General features: G+C 45.9%; 1 protein-coding gene across 3 annotated transcripts in view; it reads left to right on the plus strand.

Moving 5' to 3' along the window:
- Nucleotides 1–8,107: 8,107 nt before the first annotated feature.
- Nucleotides 8,108–12,385, plus strand: part of LOC115587724 (neuropilin-2-like) — a 108,548-nt gene continuing 104,270 nt past the window's right edge. The window contains exon 1 of one of the 3 annotated variants that reach the window (XM_030427672.1): nt 8,108–9,353. In XM_030427672.1, the coding sequence (XP_030283532.1) occupies nt 9,278–9,353 (76 nt within the window). In that variant the 5' untranslated portion in view covers nt 8,108–9,277. The remainder of the gene's footprint in view (nt 9,354–12,385) is intronic. The other 2 variants (XM_030427674.1, XM_030427673.1) reach the window with 2 other exon arrangements.

Genomic DNA, 12,385 nt, shown 5'->3' on the forward strand with positions numbered 1-12,385 from the left:
GGCTGGACAATAAAGTTAATAGAAAGAGCAGACATTTTTCACGGCCTCCGCTCGGCTCTGACAGCCCGCCGGGCTCCCTGGACTCTGCTTGTCCGTATGTGTCTGTGTATTACTGAGCGTCTGTGCTCGTGTGTGTGGCGGTGTGTATATTTGTCTCTCTCTATCACCTCTGTGTCCTTGCTAATAGCTGAGTGGACTCCCTGCAGGCTCCACGGGCTGTACTGTGATTATCACCCACACACAGACGCACACACACATACACACATGCACACGGACATAGTATGTGATACACACAAACGCAGAAACCCACAATGAGATATTTGCAAAAATATACAGCAGAAATGTGGAATAAATCTCCAGCAGATCAAGAAGTAAGTGTGTGTGAATTGTTGTACTTTCCAGTCTCTCTTTACATGTGTGTCCGTGCAAGTGTGCATCTCTGAGTGTGTGTAAATCTTCACAGATCTGTGTGTCTATATCTGTGCTCTAGAATGTGTGTGTGTGTGTGTGTGTCCCTGCAGCGTGTCTCAGCTCGGCTCCAGCGCTAAATGAGTATGTCAGTGCGGCCCATGTTAACTGTTGACACACTAATTTACTGTGGCTTCCCGTAAGACCTGCTCACTAATATGGCTTATTGATGAGGCCACAGGGAGTGTGTATGTGTGTGTGTGTGTGTGTGTGTGTGTGTGTGTGTTTGCATTGCTGAGTGTTTTTCAGCGCTTGTGTACCCACAGCGGAGATGAAATATCTGCCGCGCTGCAGATAAATATGGTCAGTCCACGGGTGATGTATGCACACATAAATATTTACCTTCCCTCTCTCTGTGGGAATGTGTCTGTTCCGTGAGACACTTTGATAGCTGTGGGTCAGGTGAATATTATGTGGAATACCTTTTTTCCGATGATTAGATTTTTTTCCCGCGTTTGCACGGAATTTATGACACTGACGCCGAGGAGAAGAGAAGAGAAGAGAAGAGGAAACGTGATCTGTGAGCTGGGGAGAGATCTCGGAGCAGGAAATTGGACGGTGATGAAAAACTGGACATAATACAGCCACTGCGGCGTCCCTGGAGTGTTAAAGTGCCAACAAGTTGACGCTACACACACTCATACACAGGTAAAAAAAAAATCTAAATCGCCAAAGAGAGCTTCCAACTATGCACTCAGACGGACTTCTTTTAGCTCCCCGACATGCAGACGCATACACAAACGTTTATTCATATGCACGGAGGTGAGGAGAGGTTGATGGACACGGGGCTGCTGGTCCCTCTGAGATCAACACATTCTCCATGTGCCATTAACCTCAAAGATGGATGGATGGAGGGAGAGACGCAGTGGTGAAGCAGTAACCATGAGAATACATGTCTGCAACTTTACAATTCTTTAGGTTCAGTTTTTTTCAGATGTTGTGCTGTGCTGCAATGCTGTGCTGGTGGTCTGGTTAGATAAAGGCACAAAAAACACTGAGGGTTAGGGTTAGGAAAACATCATGTTTTTGATTTTGTTGCCATTTACACAGATGTCTGGGTGTCTCCTTAAAAATAGCCAGTGGTGTCACACTTACAAATGTTGAAAAGCAGGTTTGCACTTTTGGTATGTCAAGATAAGGCTGTGCAAATGATCTAGTTAGGTTTAGGCATAAAAAAAACACTTGGTTAGGGTTAGGGTTAGGGTTACACAACTGCCGGTGTCCTAAAGTCTCCATGAAATTAGCCGGTGGTGCTTACAGATGTACACTTTCTGTATGTCGAGACAAAGATGTGCTAATGATCTGGTTAGGTTTAGGCTGAAAAATGACTTGATTAGGGTTAGGAAAAGATTGTGTTTTGGTGTAAATTACCTGGTTTTGTCGCCATGAACACAGCTTGAGATGTCCTTAAGTATCCTCTAAAATACATGTTGTCATGCTGACAAATAATTAAGAAACAGGTTGGAATCAAACGCTTGTCTGCTGAGGTGAGGACACAGCCTCCATACATGCTGTTAACTTTCTGCCAATTGGAACGCCCACACTTACTATTTAATATCATGAATTGCAAGATTCCTGAGAAACTGCTTTGGTCACCAGCAACTTTCTGCATAAACTCCTCGTGTTTCAACAATCAAGATTGCTTCGATTCTAAGTATTCTTTTTTCTGGAGTTACTCCAGCAGTCAAAATAACAGAAACATGTTGTCGTAGGATTTGGATCAAATAGCGGCCTTTATTGCTCTGTGGTTTCTTTCCAGTGTCCAGCGCTGACCTTATTTCCCGGGGACCTGCTTTCAGTGATCCTTTAGAAAACCACAAATATTGCTTTAAAACAAGGAAAGAGGAAAAACAGCTTCATGCATGGAAGGTCACGAGGCAGCAGAATTGAATGTGAAATAAAATAAAGAGGGAACGGAAACTTGAAAATGTACTGGTGGCAAAACAGAGAAAAGTCTCAAGAAGGAAACCCAAAATTTAAAGAGAAGTGAAAGCAAAGAAATTAACAGATAGAATCCACTGAGCAGGGGAGAGGTGAGCGGGGTGTTGGTGAGGTGAGGACAGGGCCAGTAGTGCTTGTCGACAGTCCAGCGGACAAGTTCTTCCCTTGACGCAGAGCAAGGATCACCTTACCCTCGACTGGTTTCACAGCTCTGTTGCAACACACACACACACACCAGAATGTTTTTATAGCAGCACATTTGTATTTTACTCCTCTCCATTCAATATCTGAAACCAGCAGTGTCAGGAAGAAATGGCAGCGGAATTTTAAAAAAGAAAAAAAGCTTTGGCTCACGCAGGGTCATGAAACTTTGAAAGTCGAGCAGTTAGTAGAGAGATCCAGCAGAAAAAAAACACCCCTCATTACAGACTGGCTCGTTAAAATGATCTCTGATGTCGGGTTTTTGTGTCACGCTCTCCATTGACTGCTTTGAATAAAGTTAAAACGGTGCAGAATCTTGAATTGTACAGTTTAAACAACATTTTTATTACAGTGATAACGTTACGTGTTTTCAGGAAGTCTCCCCTGGAAGGCATTCACAGTGTTGCATTTAGCTGTTCACATGAAAAGTGACTGATATAGTTGTTTCCAGGGAATATAAAAAGAGAGAGCCAGAGAGAGATGTTCAAACCCTGGCTCATTTCTCACATCACAGCTGGCCGATCACAGCTTGAAGCTGGCGCGGATGCCAGATTCTCGATTTTTTTTGGAAAGTCACCGAAGTAGTCGGACACGGCGCCTCCTCCCAGCCCGACGTCGGTGGAAAAAATGTGAGAAGACGATGGTTATCTGACACCTGATGAGCAGCTCTGATGGTTCTGACATCCAAAGAAGCTCAACAAGAAATCCATTCAATTTGAGTTTGCTGTGATGTATCTAAAATGCAATTTGTACCCCGACCGACAAGTTACAACGGGTCGAAGATGTTTCAGGTGAAGGCTTGTGTTGTAGGCAGCCAGACTAGAATGTAAATGTCTGTGAGGGTGCAAATATTTACCGGTAAATACGGAACACCTGAAGGCAAATTTAGGGTTTTCAGCTCTATTGAAATGTTCCTCCATCGCCACTGTCGGCTGGTGCAGAGTCAAACTTTGCTGCGTCGAGTGGTGTTTCCATTTCCAGACTCAGGTCAAATGACACTCAACTGCTTTCAGGCTGGTTGTGATGACGCCAGAAGGGCCTCGTTCATGGTTTTAGTTTTCGGTCACTCATTTCTTTTTCTTTTGTAGTTACAACTTGTGTCTTCTTGTCACTGGTCTACTTCCTGCTCTCCTGTGTTCCTAGTGTTCTGTTTCCCTCCTGTGCTCCTCACCAGCACTGACCTGTTCCCAGTGTCTCTCCACCTGCACCTCATTCCCTCGTACGTTTAGTTTGTATTCACGCCTGTGTCGTTCCCTCCATCTCTTTGCTGGTTTATCCTGTTCCTCTTATACTTCATTTTCCTTGTGTTCCTTGTGTTCCTTCCTGTGCTCCCGGTGCTTCTTTGGTTCGTACTTGTTTTGTTTCGTTGTGGATTTGTGCCTACCTGTTCTTGTTGGTTTTTGTTTCTTGCTTTCTGACTTCAGGTTTTGGATTAAAGCTCACTTTCTGTTTTCAACCTGCCTTCAAACTGTGACAGCTTTGTCATCATGTAGGGATGAATAGCACCTTCCTCTCTTAGATCAAATTCTCCATCCTGTTTTTTCTTCTGTTTTTCCCAGCAACAGCATGACGAGGGCCCTGAAAATCCTTGATGAGAAGTAGAAGCTGACTGCCAAGAACCGCTGCGCAGTTCAATAGCGCTGCTTTCAAACATCATTGATTCAAACCAAGACATTCAGGCCGACATAAGCCCCATATGATACATTTAGCAATCTCATTTTTACTCGAATAAGACCTGCATGGTGATGGTGGAGGTGCCAACTAAAGGGGCTTCCGGCAAAACAACATGAGGTCAAGACAGTTGAACCGGGATCAGCTTTTCAAGTGCAAGCACCCTCCTCTGCAATGTTAACGACGTCTCACTGCTGTTTACCTCATGATTGACGAGCCAAAAAGATAAAATAGTTGCCGCCATAATAACTTTCAAAAGCTGTAATATAAACTGCTGTGATAAACCTTTGGATTCACGGGGATTTTACTCAAACTGACCCTGCAGGTAGTTTCCAGTGAGTTATAAGGACTTGGACCGTCAATGAGCAACATTTCTGCCCATTTCTCTAAAAAAGGACTCTCAGTGATGTCAGCTGTAAACTTCTGGGAAACCCAAGTCCCCTGCTTGGCAAGCAGAAAAGGTGTCATGGATTAGAATATCCTAGTTTCACAACACACTGTTGTGTCAGTTATACAGAGGAATGCGCGAAGGGAAAGTCCAGAAGGCTCGAGTTCATGTGGTGAGTTGGTGTAAATTCGGAATAATTCTCAGAGGTTATTACAAAGCTTTCCTGTCCAAAGTCTCCCTGCCAACTCGTGGATACCAAAATCTGAGGTACTTTTTTTGCTTTCGGTGTGCTCTGTTCCCATGTGAAACCAGAACTGGAACTGCAATTTTGCATTGTTTATCATTCCTGTTCAGTCGTAGGAGGGGATGCCTCTCTGAAGGGCCGTGCATCGCCGTGTTCAGCGTCTCAGGTAGATCCCTAACAGAACGTTGCAGCTTCCTGTTCTTTATATTCTGCAGCTTGCCCCTCCGTGGGGCGTCACATCGATATTAACATGTGATTTCTCTCCGCTCTCATCGCTTGACAGATTCCAGTTGGTCCGGGGCGTTGGGGTTCTAGTTTCAGCGAGCACGAGGAGAGCAAGAGGGGAGAGAGGGACAGGTTACAGGGGTCGAACGACTGGAGGGACCCAAGGAACGAGTAGGGTGACACACACACACACACACACACACACACACAGGACCTGTCATGGAAAAAGAACTTAATACCTTCAGACCTCCAGAGATGTTTGGAAACATCTGAGTGACAGTTTGACGGTGTGTGTGTGTGTGTGTGTGCGCCTGCGTGTGTGTGTCACATGTCACTGTCCTGACCTCAGACCAGTGATTCGCCCGCCTGCTGGGAATTGTGGGCCGCTGACAGTAAAAAGTAAAACTGATCAGGAAATGAAAATATAGATGATTTAAGGGGACAGTTCACCCTCTTACCTATAATACACGTTTTTAAGAGATCTTGTGCTGAAGAGACGTCCCCCCTGACGCTAGGCTGGGTTGCCAGGTCGACGATCGATATCCTGCACAGAAACTGAGAAACGGCCGTTTCTTTTATGAAATCTGGAGATTAAAGAACACAATGGAAGGAAGGGTTACAAATAGGGAAACTTCCGCTAAAACCAGGAGTGTCGGCAGGTATTTATGTAGGAAGTATTTGTATTTTTATATAACTTTACAGAAGACCGGCCTTTTGACGAGACGCTAGCCGCTTGACACTTCCTTGTGCACAGTTGCCAAATGTAGTTTTGCAGAAAGAAAGTAGTTCCTACATGAAACTGCTCTCAATACTGTCTGTGGATTATCTTGAGTAACCAGGTCATGATTTCTGGGAAGAAACACTCGAGAAGAGAATAGAGAAGAGTAAACAAACAGGCTCTATTTTAAATTATATATAAGGCCAAATAATTTAAATAATGGATTGAATATTTTTGGAGATGTCTTCATGTAAAGGATGTTATTTCGATGTTTGTTTTGGTTGATTTTTGTCGTCTCCAAAGTGACTTCTGTTGGGAATCATTGATGTCACCACCTGCATTCTCTCAACCAAGATTGGGTGACACCCCTCTTCAGGTTCAGAAACGTTTACTTGATCTTCATCCACCATTGTGTACCCTGATGAAGACCTTTTAAGTCCAAACCAGTCTGTTGCTGCGTCTCAATTCAGGCTGTGCATCCTTCGAAGGATCCGGCCTTCGACGAGTCCTTTGGAGAGACCTTGTTAACCGCGTCAAATGTTAAATGGTACGGTCTAGACTTTGGAGCATTTCCTGGTTGCGTCACCATCTGTTTTACCCTTACGTCACGATTTCTGCCGCCCAGGCCCGCAAAAGTGACAATCTATGCCATGCAATGTCGCCATTTTCCATCTTTCTTTCTTCTTTTTCGGGCGCGCAAACAATCTTGGGATATGTGAGGCCTGGAAGGATAGTAACGGTGCGTCCTCCAAAAACAGGGAAAAGAAGGCTGCATTTGGAGAAGCCTTGAAGCAGCGTTGTGACGTAATTGGCCTTTAAATGCTCCTCCGAAGGACGCAGACCCTGGATTGAGACACAGCATGTGTTTCATTGTTCTGTAAGTATCCATGTTTCGAATAAGGCTTTTTAATCTAATTCAAGTATTTGTGTTCCCACTGAACACATCTCTTTGGCCAGTTTCTCCAAATCTTGGCAGCTCACACCGTAATAATCTAGATGGACGGTTCTAACAGGACGACATCTATTTTTTTATAATTTGCAGGTGAACTGTCCCTTTAACCCCAACACCATCAGGACTGTGGTGAGTAAAATAAACGATCATATGCCACTTTGCACACTTCTTTGTTCTTGGAAAAGCCTTGTGTCTGAAAAAAAATCCCAGGAGCTATAAATAATTGTCACATGGCAGCAGCGATTGTGTGATTTTTTTCCTCCCTGTCATAAAAGAAAAAGAGGTTTAGAGGGGGATTTTCTTCCCACGAGATAACTCGGCGCACAACTTGATTCTTCTTTTTTTCTTTCTTTTAAACTGGGCGGTCAATGGTGGGTTCAGCTGTGTCATTATGGCCCCGCGTGTGTGTGCATCTGTGTGTGAAAGTGTGCAGGGTGTGTCCTGGGAAGCCATTATGGGAGCCAAGATTTGGTTAGTTTTTTGCAGACCGCGAGCTTTGGTCCCTGAAAACACACGTCCCGCTGACATACACCCTGTGTTACACCGCGGACGGAGCGGGGCGGAACAGGAGCACAGTTTTATTTTGACTCAGTCGACTTGAATGCATTCTTCCCCTGTGAAATGATCCTCTGGCTGTTTGCCATCCAGCCTCATTTCTCCCTCTGTGTGTGTGTGTGTGTGTGTGTCAGCATCGCACTGCTGTCTATATCTTCCTCCCCTTGTTTAGATTCTGTTCGCCACTGACCCGTGTGCCCTTGGTAAACAGCTATTCGCCCTGGCCTGCATTTTTTTTTCATCCAGGAGCTTAAACATTATCACCACGACGGCTGCTCTGCATGACAAGTACATGAGGAAAAAAAAAACCCCTCTGTAGAAAATAAAGGATTACTACTAATAAGCAATTCCGGTGATTGATCGCTCAGTTATTTAGGTAGTTACCTCCCATTCTGATTAGTTCACACATGCGTATGTTCTGTTTGCTGCTGTAAGGCTGCAGCACCAGGTTCCCTTTTAAAGCTCCCAGCAGCACCACTACAAAGCTCATAAAGCTGTGCTGTGGGCCTCCTCTTCCTCCTGTTTTCTGCCTTTCTTCTTTCTCTTTAACACAGGAGAGGAAGAGAGAGAAGGAGAGGGAGAGAAAGGTGGAGGAACAAATGAGAGAGAGATGGGGAACGAGGAGGAGGGTTTGGAGAGAGAGAGAGGGAGAAATGTGGTGTAAATGAATCAGAGAGGTAAGAGAGGGTGAGGCGAGAGAGAGAGAGAGAGAGAGAGAAAGGGGAGTGAGAGGGAGATGAAACTGCTCTTTAATCAGTGAGGGGCTACGTGGAGGCGGGCCGAGGTGCCTACTGTAATCCGATACACGTGCGCGCGCGCGGCGTGCACGTCCGCCGAGACAGGGGAGTGAGTGAGCAGTCCTGCCCGCCGCCACAAACCCGGCGGAGATCGGAGAGGAAGGAGCGCACTGCCGGAGCTGCCGGGAGAGGCGACGCACAGAGCGAGAGAGAGAGAAAGAGAGAGAGAGACATACACTGAGCGTGACGGAGAGAGAGAGAGAGAGAGAGAGAGAGGGAGGCATAGAGGAGCGTGTTTCGGAGAAGAAACGCACAGTACGCAGGAGGAGAGCGGAGAGGCTGAACGCTTTGGTTTTATTCGTCTCCCGAGCGGTTTTTACGCACGCACGCCGGAGCTTGCCTCCTCTCCTCGAGATCTGCTGTTATCCTTTGCGCAAGAACGGGACTGTTACCGGGACAGTGTATACAGAGGAGAAAACCCCCGATGAGAAAATATGTTTTTTCTTTCCTAATCACACGTGTTTTAACCAAGTAGATGCGCAGTTTGGGGAAGAGAACCAGAGCGAAAGATTTGGGGATATTTCATCGAGACGAGGAGGAAACACTCGTGTGACTTTTTACAGTTTTTTGTTTTTTTTCAAACTTGCCGGCACATTTTTTTATTTAGCTGATTTCTGTTGAGTCAGCAGGTGCTTTTTTTTCCTTTTTTTACCTTGTTTGTATGATTTCGTCTTTCAAACGCTGTGTAGACGAGGTTTGATATCTGAGACTGACGGGGGGACACAGCGCTGCCAAATGTGCCCACCGCGATGGATTTTGAGGGTTTAAAACGTGTTTAGAGTAAAAAAAAAAAAGACAACCTTATTTCAGATCAGTTTGCGTAGATCACATTTGTTTACTCAGAAGAAGAAGAAGAAGAAGACTAAGAAGAAGAAGAAGAAGAAGAAGAAGCACACATTGATCACGCCAAACAGTGCCAAACCAGCGCGATATTCCTGGAGAGCCCGGTGAACGCAACCCGGCGTTCGTGGCGGATTTTGGGCACTACTCGAGTTGCGCTTCAAAGAAACAGAACTGTGGAAAAAAAAGGAGAAAATAAGGGGACTTTGGACTCAGATATACATCACAAAGGAGGAGAAAAGAAAAGGCGTTATTTCTCCACACCCGAGGGGAGAAGATGGATTTACACATTTGGCTTTGTGGATGTTTACTGGCTTTTCTCTCGCCTTCAGCGGCCAAAGCAGAGGAAGGAGGTGAGTTTGACACTTTCGCTCAAACCAGTCACACCGCAGTGTTAAAGAGAAATTAACCCGCTTCTTTCTGAGAGAAGATTAACATCACAAGCATGGGGGTCACTAAAAACGCGGCAGAGATATAGGGGGGTGAGAGTGGCGCTTTCGTGTCCAACAAAACGCGCAAAGGATGAAAAAAAAATGTTTTGTGCCTTTTTCAAATCATGCGTAAACGTCAGAGGGCTGAGGGACGCGGGTCAGTTGGGTTAACGCTGCAGCATGTTGAGCCGTCTCAGAGGTGAAGGGGTGTGGGACAAAAAAAGTGGAGAAACAACTTGAAATGAGACATGACCACTGGTCTTCTAAAACGTCGGTAGACATCTGCGTAAACGGTTAATGCAACTTTCTAACAACGCGGTCTGACAGAGGACTCTCCCTCCGCTGCAGCTCCGGTCCGTCCTGTAACGCATGCAGGATGTGGTACTTGGTATCGGTATTGATTTTTGTCGTCCTGACAAACATCTGAACCACACACCGTGGATTTTACGCCGCAGCTTTATCAATGACTGATCTCTGGAGAGCTGCTCAATAAAGAAAAACCACTGTGATGCTCGTATCGGGACTAATGTCGGTGCCAGAGGTCTGTCAGGTCAGCAAGCTCGATAGACTTTATAGCGACTTAATCGCGCTCGTTTCATCTCGTAATGCGTCGCTGTGATGTCGTCTTAGAATATTCCTTGAGAGATTTTTTACATCAAGGGTGGCAGATGCACGCAGCAGGGTTTCCTTTTATGTTGGAGTCTGTGGCGCTGAGTCTGTCCGGGTTGCTGTCTCCGCTCCAGACGCACAGAGGTCCGGAGGTCTGTCACTTCCCCCCCCTTCAGTCCGTGCGCGCTTTAGGGTGACAGCTGCATTCATCCATCAGCGGTTTAACGCAGAGAATCTGATGTGAGAAACGCTCCAAACTCTCACATCTACGTTCAGTTACAGGTGGCAAGGCGAAAACGCGCGCTGGTCCGATGCGTTAAAAGGAGGTTTCTGTACGCTTGAACCACGTTAGAACGATCTTTACGCACAGGAAGCCCATCAGACAAGTCTTTTATTCCGTTTTTCCTAAACGAACCTGCCTGCGGTCACACCAGGTTGAGGATCAATACTTCAATTCGCTGTTGAGTGGCCACAGTTGTGCGTTTTTGGATAACTTAAAGTTTCACAGCCAATTAAAACCAGAAACAGTTGTTTTATTCACAAAATCAGCTTTAAATAACAGCTGAGCTCCACTTCACATCATGAATTCAAAAGCAAAGGCTGTTTCTGTCTGCTAAAAATGGGGTTGCTGATCAATGTTTCACCACAGACGCACTCTAGCTGTCTTTAATGGTTTCTCAGAGCTGCCTCTGGAAAAGACCCAGATCTTGGCAGAGTGTTTTTTGTGTGTAAAATCCCACCTCGAGGCTCACTTTCTGCTCTGACACACATTTGTGTGTGTAAATGGGGCGAGCTGAGGAGGGTTAGCTGCGGAGAAGTTGTTTGCATTCTCAATTTTATTGATTTAGAGCTTATTCGGGAGGCGAGCCCGGGCTTTTGCAGATCTCATGACTCGGATTGAGTGGCGGCGGCTGCCAAATGTTGTTTGGGGGGGGGGGAACAGTGAGCGGAGAGCACAGTGGAGGCTTTCTTTACATCCTGTTTTACCTCTGATGGGAGGACATATGTGTCACGGGAGAAAACTGCAGTGTGTGGGAGATGTCATGTGAATTCTGAGGGTCAATCAATGCCAGTGTGGATCCTTGAAATGTTGAGATTTATTACAGAGCTGTCCTGAACGGCCTTTGTTTTTCATTTACCACCAAAGAAGGAAGTGTGAGGTTCCTTGGTACTGCAAAGCGGACGTGGTGGCGAGTGGGAGAGTCTAATTTCGACAGCAGAGACCAGGTTTCCGTCTTCTTACAGCAGTCATCATTAGTTTTTTTTAAACCATGACCACAATCTTTCCCAAGATGAGTTCTTCTTCTAACTGTGACCATCAGTTTCCTTTTCTATAAAAAGCTAATATTTGTGCCGTTTTTAACTACTTTTCTCATGTAAAAAATCCTGCGGTCTTCCTCAAAACCTTCCTTTTTTTCTGGGGACTTCCCCTTTGAGATCTCTCTCCTGGTACCCCGAGAGCCACCGGAGCACACACTCACACTCTCGGCTTCCTCAGCAGTAAACTTTCCACAGATGCCTCTTGCTCGGTTGTCTCCGGAGAGACGAGCGAGGGGAGCGTTAGTGAGGCTCAGAAGAAGTGTGTATAGATAGAGAGAAAGAGAGAGCGAGAGAGACTGGAGGGAGGAGATGGAAGTAAAAAGGGAGGGGGGGGTGGGAAGTAACAGAGACCGAATCAGGCAGAAGGGAAGCTGCAGAAAAAGAAGTGAACGAAACGGAAGAATGATTCCTAGCCTCGCTGTTTGATCCTGTTTCTTCATTCCGTTTGATCACAGCTGTGCCTGGAAGGGAGATAAACGGACATAATTGGCCACTCAAGACCAGCTGTCTGCCTCCATAGTGTCTCTGCTGAAATATCCTGGATGATGAAACAGGCTCGCTCGGTGCACAGTGTGAGGAGAGAGCCGGCCGTGGGGTGAATTGCCCCACAGGTATCCACCGAGGACGGCGGGTTTATCAGACGGTTGTCGATGGCTCGCACCGAACCGATGTGATTGTAGAGGTCTGAATCAGAGAGGAGGACTTTCCCTGGGTAGAAAAAAGTCCACAGCATGAAGGGAAATAAACAAGTCTGGCTTTCAGATGTTAAGGCTTTTCTGCTAATGTGCAACATGTCTCCTCAGTGCGATCGGGCTTCCTAACGCATTAGTATTTTCTAGCCTTGAGCGTCCAGCGGTGGCCGGCCTGTAATAATTAAATGTAACATTGGTGTGGGGGCATAATGCTTCGTAAGCTCCAGTAGCCAGTCAATAAAACATTTGTTCACACAATGGGGTTATACCCTCATGTAACTCACCACGTAATGAATTGACTCTCCAGCCACTAACACGGTGATTCTGTGTAAC

Source organism: Sparus aurata, chromosome 9, assembly GCF_900880675.1.
Source record: "Sparus aurata chromosome 9, fSpaAur1.1, whole genome shotgun sequence".
Classification (NCBI taxonomy): domain Eukaryota; kingdom Metazoa; phylum Chordata; class Actinopteri; order Spariformes; family Sparidae; genus Sparus; species Sparus aurata.